Source organism: Microtus ochrogaster, linkage group LG9 (assembly GCF_000317375.1).
Source record: "Microtus ochrogaster isolate Prairie Vole_2 linkage group LG9, MicOch1.0, whole genome shotgun sequence".
In the NCBI taxonomy this organism is placed as follows: domain Eukaryota; kingdom Metazoa; phylum Chordata; class Mammalia; order Rodentia; family Cricetidae; genus Microtus; species Microtus ochrogaster.
In genome coordinates, this window is record NC_022034.1 from 549,879 (window position 1) to 559,454 (window position 9,576).

Below are 9,576 nucleotides of genomic sequence, written 5' to 3' on the forward strand. Positions count from 1 at the left end.
TCATTAAACAAAATAAACCTTGGGTCAGGAGGTGGATCCAGCAACAAATTAATGAAAAGTATCATAGAGAATCAGAGTGAGTACAGAGTATATTTATATAGAGATATGTGCAGGAAGTAGTAGGGAAAGACTTTGAACTTTAAGTGTGTTTTTTTCTTTTTCTTTTTCTTTTTTCTTTTTTTTTTTTTTTTCTGGTCTGAGCCGAAGGATCTTCTCTTTTTGTGACACCAGTGAGGAGAGAAGGTCAGCTCATTGCTCTTCAACCTCTCTAAGTTAGCAGTTTTTTTTCCCCAGTCTCTGAATTCCAGTTTCTATTAATAAATAGAACCATAGAAATTTAGTCAAATCAACATTTGGTTGCAGTCACAGTTGACAGATTCCCTGGACCACTGCCTGAGAAATGGGCCAGTAACCGGAGAGCTGCAATTACTACCAGAAACATCAGTAGATTCAGGTGCTGCCAATGTGGCATCCTACACATAGCACCACTAAACTAACAAAAATTCATGTCACTGCAGTTGCTGCTGATGCTGGGGATTCCAGAAAGTGGTCTCACACTCAGCAGAAGGAGCTCAAACTCAGCAATGGCCTGCTGCTATGGAAAAATAGGAAGTTAGCAGATTTAGTGAAACTTTTTTTAGTTTTTTTTAGGAAGCCCTTAAAGAGAATGTTAGATAATATTTTTTTAAAAAAAAATCTTGAATCCCCAGTGGTCAGCCAGCAAGTGAGAGAACTCCCCTAGCCTGCACTACCACCATGACCACCACCCACTGGATTCTGTTTACCCAAGACCTACTTCTCCACCCAAACCCATGTACCTGTTCATTCTCCACATGGCCATCCCTGCCCTACAAACCCCAACAGACTACATAGGCACAGGCACATCTCACACCAGCTTAAAAGTACAGCCAAGTGACTGGCCTCCCAACTGAACCTGACTCTAAACCCTAGGGCACTCAGGGTCCCTCTTCATCCCATCTCAGAACCAGCAAGGACAATGGGCTCTGACACTTACTCCATTACTCTTGTTTAGTCCCAAAAGCCTGCAGTCAGGAGATAGACCTGCCTCCAGGCTGCATCACCACTGCACTACCCTTCTGGCTTCTGCTCCCCAAAGATAAATTCCACCACCCAAACCCATGGACTTGGTCATCCTCCCCTTGGCCAGCCCTCATCAAAAGCTCAGGAGACTACATAGACACAGGTACAATCCATACCCCTTGGAAGAACAGATCAGTAAATGTCAGTGTAAGAATACATTCAACAGCAGAAAGGAAAATATGGCACCATCAGAACCCAGTGATCCTATAAGAGCAAGACCTGAATATTCTAGGAAAATGACCTCAAGAATAACTTTATGATAATGATAGAAGCCCTTAAAAAGGAACAAAAAGTTCTGCTAAAGATATAAAAGGAAAGTCAAATAAAAAAAATTGGAAGAAATCAGCTAATCCCTTAATGTAGTTAGAGACTGTGCTATTGTTTTTCAGCTGCCCACACCCAAATAATCACACAGAAACAATCTTAATTACAACATTGTTTGACCAGTAGCTCAGGCTTATTACTGTCTAGCTTTTACAGCATAAATTAACCCATTTCTTTTGGTCTATGTATTGTCACATGGTCATGGCATTACCTCATTTTCTACATGTCTTCTTTCCTAAGTTGCTAGCTGGCATCCGATAGACTCTACCTACTCTCTCTATATCTCTGTTTGGATTCCCTGTCTGGATTGACTCTTCTAAGTTATTGGCCAAAAAAACTTTATTCATCAATTTTTAAGAGCAAAATTTGTACAAAAGGCCATTCTGTATCACCTTAAAGAAAGCCAAGAAAGCCAAGAAAAAAAAAAAAACAATCAAACCACTGAAGAAAATATTTTCGGACTTTAAAATTCAAATTGAAGCAATAAAGAAAACAAAAACTTAGAAAATCTGGGTATGTCAACAGGAACCTATGGATGCATGAGTCACCAACAAAATAAAGTGTAGCGAAGAAAGAATTTGATTGAGGATACAAGACTTAGTGTTGATAAAATTCAAGTTTTTGGAAGACTTACTAATGAAAATGAGAAAAATACTCATGCACAGACAGAGGTGTTTGGAAAAAGACCTACCACACCACTGCAGGAAGAAACTGATTTAGCTCATGCAATACTGAAAACCAGTTCTCAGTTATAAAGGTAAACATGGTGAACAGAGGAAGCTAGGGTCATAAAACAATAAGATGATGCTAAAGGGAATTATTTTCCCAAGATCAGCTTCTAGATGGAGGCTAATATGCTGAATTGCTAAGAGATTTTGAATCTGATGATCACACTGTTTCCCTGTGTATCTAACAGTTTTGAATGCTTAGGACAATGATGAAGAATCATGAAAGAGGACTGAGTCAATTATTAAAATTAAACAAGGCCCAAAAGAAGTCTTCACTGACTTTTTTTTATAAAGATTGACTTCAGCTGTAAATAGAATGCATCAGAATCAGAAGTCAGAAAAGTGTTAATTAAAACACTGACTTTTGAAAATGATATTTAAAAATTTAAAAGGATGATTTAGCCTTTAATAGCTCAGTCAGCAACAGTAGATGAATAGATTCAATATCAAGCTGATATTGGATCTTACCCTTACGATGCTGTTTTGATAGAAGAAGTAATTTATAGAAATTCTAAGAAAATTCAAAATGCCAAATGTTTGAATTGTGGTAAGCAGGTCATTTGAAAAGGGATTGTAGACAAGGTGCTCCTAGAAACAATGATTTTTCTAGAGATAATCCTAACACAATCCACCAGCTTTTTGAAGTATGCAGAAGGTATGGCAAAGGCTGGAACTGGATTATTTAATAAAGATCACCACGGGGCAGGCAGGGTAACACTTTGCCATCAGGAAATTGTTTAAGGTGCCTCCTACAGGTCCCAGTATCTAATTTGGATCAATTATTCCCTGTCAATATTGGAGAAACTCATCCATGGGACAATTAAAAGACAATGCTGGCTGTTAAAACAACACTGATCATAAATATTGTATCCTTTTAGAAACCAGGGAGTTTTGTAAAAATACAAAATAAACCATATAGGCAAAATCAGCTATTACACAGCCCAAGACCATTTGTGACAAATGGTAGGTCCAGTTTGTGCATTCTTGCACTGTATAATTTTTGCTGTATTTATGTTCATATAGAGAGTTTGTGAGCATTGAGTAAAGCAAATATGAATTATGTTGTCAAGATAATGTCAATGATCATTACACATATTCCTGACCACTACACATTTTTTTTGTCATATCAACTAACAAATCCCATTCAAACATTATCAGCCTGAGGCTATAGTTTCTGTACCATGATTCACTTCAGGAGAATCTGCTTCAATGTAATTGACTTGAGAATATCCTGAATTTAGTAAAGCCTCAAGTAGCTAATATTCTCATTCCCTGTTTTTTTCACCTTTGTGTTTAAGACAGGACGTTTTTTAAGGAACAAATCAGGATATATTTTATTGTATATAAAATATCTCCAACCTCTGTAGATAGGAAAAAAATTAATGCTATATGACAATAATTAGGTTTAATTAATTTAAAAGTGGCCTTAACTAAGGGTGACTATTTATTTATGTTATTTCTTAGAATTCACTTTGAGAAAACACTTTGGTGTAATAAGCTATGAATGAGTGATTTAAGACATATTTAAATATTATATGATATGAAGGACTTAATATAAACTATGCAAATACTACTGGAAGCAAAAAAATATATTAATAAGCTGAAAAAACTTGTTTCTAATAACATTATTTAAATATTTGTAAAGTGTGTACATTATGACATCACTTGTTATTTGAAATCTAATGCTTTTATGGGATCCTTGAAAATGTGAATGAGTGGGTCCCTTTCTTCTGTGTCTTCTCTTGTTCTCTTTTCCTTCTGTTGGTTTTAATCAAATTGAAATTTTAGTTTTCTTTTATCATATTTTATTTCATTATTATCCCTTAGGACCCTGTTTGTTTTCTAATGAGAGACAGAAATGGAGGGGATCGCGATGTGAGGGTAGGTGAAGAAAGACTGGGAGGAGTAGAGGAAAGGGAAAGTATAACTAGGATAAATTATGTAAGAAAAACGTATATTTTCAATAAAATGAAAAATTATCTATTGATTCAAAAATAATAACTAGTTATTTTTATACAGTGAACTAATTTATAGTGTTTGTTGCCTTCACTAACAAAATGTGAATGCATTTTTGCAAGTGTATGATTTATTAAGTTTATTTCGTGAGTGTAAATATGTGCAGATGTATGGATATCTATTGGCTCCCTAATTTATACAATCACAAAATATATAGGGAGTAATGAACAGAAACTAATTAATACAAAAGTAATTGGTATTATTGTGATGTTGCAAACTGTGGTAATTAGTTTCAAAGGAATATTTTAAAACTAATAATAGGAATGCACTTTAATCACTTTACTTATATCAAATACACAATGATAAACCCTTTTATTATAACTTATTCCTGAGAGACCAAGTTGTAAGCATCCAGGGCCCATGAAGAGAGATTTATATTTAGGGCAATTCCAGAGAGAGTATTGTGTCTATACAGGTAGAACTACCACCACTAACATCTCTAACCTGGATAAGGTACAGTAATGTTTGCTGTTTTTCAACTAACTTTTCTTTAATTCTTTCTATTTTTTATGCTAAATACGTGTATGAAAGCAGATATGAAAGAAAGCAAATACCTGCTTTTTGAACACTAAAAATCTTAATGCTGATCGAAAGTAACATGGGAATTAAAAGTGTTAAGATGGACTTGGGACGTTGGTAAAAATCATTTATTATTTTAATAATAGATATGTAATTTTATGTATCTTAAATGCTATAACTACTCTAAATAAAATCACTACTTTTTAACGATCTGTATACTGAGAAAAATACTTTAAACAATATACTCAAGTTTTAGAAATCTGTTATCAACATGATACTTTTTAGATTTTGTATATGTTTTTTATTACTAGTCATGCCTCAAACATATATATATACATGTATATTATATATTAATTTTATATGTTCATATAACTATGTATAACTAATTATATGAAATATGTGTTCCTGTAACTGTCAACTTCCATTTATCTATGAAGTTTGTTAGAGTAAAGGAGTGAAAAGGTGCAACATAGATTTTAATTGGAATGACTTTTCAAGAATTATTAGCACAAGTCAATTGATTCAAATGCTGCATAAATGTCAAAATTAAATAAAGAAAAAATAAGCATTGTTACAAGTTCTGGAGACAGATTTGCTCAGAAACAAATCTGAAAATTGATACAATGAGCATGAGATGGCTTTCTTAAAGCCATGGTGGTTTTATCTATTTTAATTCTGTTATAATGAAAAGACAAAGAGTTTAACTATAAACACAGAAAACTATAACTGTCACCTTCCTTTTTTTTTTTTATTGAAATCCAAGGGTTTCCAGACTAGAACAATGACACTTGCGAACGTCACCGTGTTTACTGAATTCGTCTTCTTAGGACTCTCTAGCAGACAAGATGTGCAACAGGCCCTCTTTGGCTTCTTCTTCCTAGTTTATGGCCTAACTGTAATTGCTAATCTAGGCATGATCCTGCTGATCAAGCTGGATCCCAAGCTGCACACACCTATGTACTATTTCCTGAGCAATCTGTCCTTCTGTGATATCTGCTACTCCTCCACAGTCTCTCCCAAGATGCTTGCTGATTTCTTGTCTGAACAGAAGAGGATTACTTACAATTTGTGTGCTGTTCAAATGTATTTTTTTGGAGCGTTTGCAGATGTAGAATGTCTCATGTTGGCTGTCATGGCCTATGACCGTTACGTTGCCATCTGCAATCCACTACTCTATACGATTGCAATGTCTAAGAAGGTCTGTATCCAGCTCGTGACTGTCGCCTATGTGGTAGGCTTAGTGGACTCAGCAATCCACACATGCTGCACATTCCGACTGTCCTTCTGTAATTCAAATATCATCAACCACTTCTTCTGTGACATTCCACCGTTGCTGGCCCTGTCCTGCTCAGACACGTCCATCAATGAGATAGTGATGTTCACCTTCATTGGCTGTGTGGTGGGGTGCAGCATTGTTACTGTCCTTCTCTCCTACTGCTACATCATAGCTACCATCTGCAGGATGAACTCTGCTGAGGGCCGGCAGAAAGCATTTTCTACATGCGCCTCCCACCTCACGGCTGTGGCTATTTTTCACGGAACTCTCCTTTTCATGTACTTCCGACCCAGCTCAAGTTACTCGATGGATACCGACAAAATGGCCTCTGTTTTCTACACAGTTGTGATTCCTATGTTAAACCCACTAATCTACAGTTTAAGAAATAAGGATGTGAAAGGGGCTCTGAAGAAAGCAATGAGTATTAACTTGCAGGCTGGGTGAAGTTCTGTTTTCCATTTCAAAATGAGTAAAATATTGTCAGACTGAGTTTACAAGCATTAATATAGAATTCCTTGTGTACAACTTTCACAATATTGTCTAAAGAGAATTGGATGTAATGCAAACAACCACTGACCTTAGTGTTTAAATTGATATACAATAGCTAATTCATCATCCTAAATTTTGCAAAGAGGGTTATTTCATACCTTTCCTCATTGATAAATGAGATACAATGAAGCCCAGCAAACTCCTTACAACTAGTACTTCTCAACTTACCCTCTAGTTTTCACTAAATGGGTCTAATAAAAATAGCTTATGCATTCAAAATGAATTTTAAAAAGAGATTTTTGTTCGGCTTTGTATTTGCAAAATTTCTGAACACTAGTATCACCTTATCTATGTCCATTATACTCTAGTAAATAATTAATAACTAAATAAAAGCACAAGCTAATAAAAGACACCTTCTTTGGACTCTCATCCTATGGAGGTAATATTTATACTATTTAGTTTTTGGTATTTTAACATGTCCTATTTTCATGTTTGAATAAAGTTTTCCCATTAAAAAACAGTTATTCAATGAATAGGGCTATACACTTGGCAAAAGTAATATATGTGGGTGAATTAGAAATTTAATAAAGCTTCCTTTTCATTTCATTATAGTAATTTTACCTTGTATTAAATGATTCCTTGTCTTTGGCGTAGAAATGACATACTGGCCAAAGGGCAATTTGTTGTGAGTTCTTCCTCAGTTGTCATACATGCATCAGCACAGTCTTCATAATCAACAGCCCCAGGTTTTTATTGTATCTTGAATTCTAACTTTCTTCTCTCTACTTCCCTTCTTTCTCTCACAGTTAAGAACTGATATTATATTGTTAGCAGTTCTGTAGCAATTGTAACCAGGAAAGTTGATGGTTAAAAACAACGAACTTGTTCCAAAGCTTTATGAATGGTGCTTTAATCTCCTGTAAGAGGTTGCTATTATTATATTGTGCTATTATTGAATTGTATACTTAAACCCCAAATGCCCAGACAGCATAGTTTAAAATGCAAAACAAAGATTTTGTAGCAGTATTTTATAAGAAATAGGAAAACAATAACATTGAATGTTAAATAATAATAAACAATGTTTCTTTTATAGTGGTTCATACTTGTCTTGAATTTGCAGAAAATATTTCTAGGAAACGTGCTTCTAAACAAAATATAAATGGTGACACATACCAGAATGGTTAGATACGAACTAATGCCATAGTATACACTAATATTCAATGTAATATTGAATATGTTCTGAAAACACATTTTGATTAACCAAGTCATAATATCTATAGTAAAGCTGCACCAGTAGAAGTTGATTGTGGGAGGACTCTACATGTTCTAAGGGGTGATATGCAAAATGTAGGGTTAATTGAAAGTAACAGGGATGCCACGAATAAAGAAATACTTAATAACACAAAGAGCCACTTGGAGACAGTGGTGCTGGTTAGAAGATGGAAAGTGAAAATATTTACCAATGAGAACTCATGTGGAACATTCTTACTAAATACTCTTCTCAGTTGGTAACAGGTAGAGGCAGGAGAAAGAACTCTTGAAAGATATTTTTCCCGTGGTAATATTTAGTCAATGGTAAATTTGCATCTTTCACAGTGCTTGCAGCTGCAAATGCATTTACAAGAAATATTTCCACGTTATTCAGCATAATAGTTGGGCCCATTCCCACTGAATATATGCAGAGTTAGAAGAATTTATCTTGGTCTATCCCAGTGGCACTTTTTCTTTGAGAATAGAAAGGTGCATTTTGAAAATATATTTCAGGCTTTCTTATGTTTCACAGTTGTGAAGAATGTGACAGACAAAAGAGAATTCATCTTACTTTAGATCTCTGTAATGAAAGAAAAATGCTTTTATAGGGTTTCCCATGACAATACTATTGTATATATCCTTAAATGAAAAAATATTTAATATTACATGCTGCGAAACATCACAGTCATGAACCAATTAATAAAATTGTATTATCTGCTGTATACACATCTTAGATTACTCGCTGAACAGCGTTCAAAATAAATAAATATTGACTTGACTCTTAAATCTCCATAATCTCTAAGGTCATATATTTTTTAACAAAATATGTCACACACAAGAACCTTTCTTTCATTGCTATTGTCTTTAAAATTTAAATGTGTAAAGTTAAAATAAATTTCTGGGACTGAAGATTTGTCTCAGCTGTTAAGAATAAGTGTTGCTCTTGCAGAGAATTCCTATTTGATTTTTAACACTGCCATGCTGGCTTACAGCTAAGCATAACTCCAGTTGCTGAGGATCAGATGTCCATAGGCACTAGAAATGCAGGTAGTTCACAAACAAACATGTAATCCAAACACTTATGTACATAAAACAAAATAAATAAATATGGAAAAATAAATAAAAATTAAGATTAACTTTCTGTCTTTCCCATATAATTTATGATTTCTTTTAAATTTGCTGATTTATTATCTTTGCAAGTTGTTTAAAAAAAAGCCAAGAGCAGACAAATCTCACTATCATAAAAAGCTTTAGGTTTTTAAAACATTATAAGTGCCATAATCTGTAGATCTTTGAAATATTTGAAGATCATTTTTATATCTAAAATATACCTCTGTTTAATCTTAAAAACATACCTAACATGATTACAACTTTGACTATTACAGATGACTAAATACAAACCTGTATATTTTAATTATCCTAAATAGTTTTCAAGACTAAAATTTTACTTTACATTTTAAAATGAGTTTCATACATATTTATTGCTATTTTTGACCCTATAATAAAAAACAGTGACTTTTCTGGCACATATAACAATAAAAAAGATAACTATAGATTAGAAAGAATCTATGGACTTTATGATGTATTTTCAACTGAGTTTATGTGAAATAGAAGTTTGTTCTCTTTCATCTCAAGATCCTTTCCTCTCTTCACTTTTGAAATTATCATTTGTTAATGATCTTTAAGAGTGAATTATTTTTTTAACTTATTTATGTATTAAAGATTTCTGTCTCTTCCCCACCATGGCTTCTCATTTCCCTCTCCCTCCCCCAATCAATTCTCCCTCCCTCGTCAGCCCAAAGAGCAATCAGGGTTCCCTGCCCTGTGGGAAGTCCAAGGACCACCCACCTCCATCCAGGTCTAGTAAGGTGA

General features: G+C 34.2%; 1 protein-coding gene across 1 annotated transcript; it reads left to right on the plus strand.

The window, feature by feature from the left end:
- The first annotated feature begins 5,469 nt into the window (after positions 1-5,469).
- LOC101987911 (olfactory receptor 5W2-like) lies at positions 5,470-6,408 on the plus strand. The gene has a single exon (XM_005363274.2). It carries the CDS (start codon positions 5,470-5,472, stop codon positions 6,406-6,408), a length of 939 nt encoding a protein of 312 aa, XP_005363331.1.
- Positions 6,409-9,576: the final 3,168 nt, after the last annotated feature.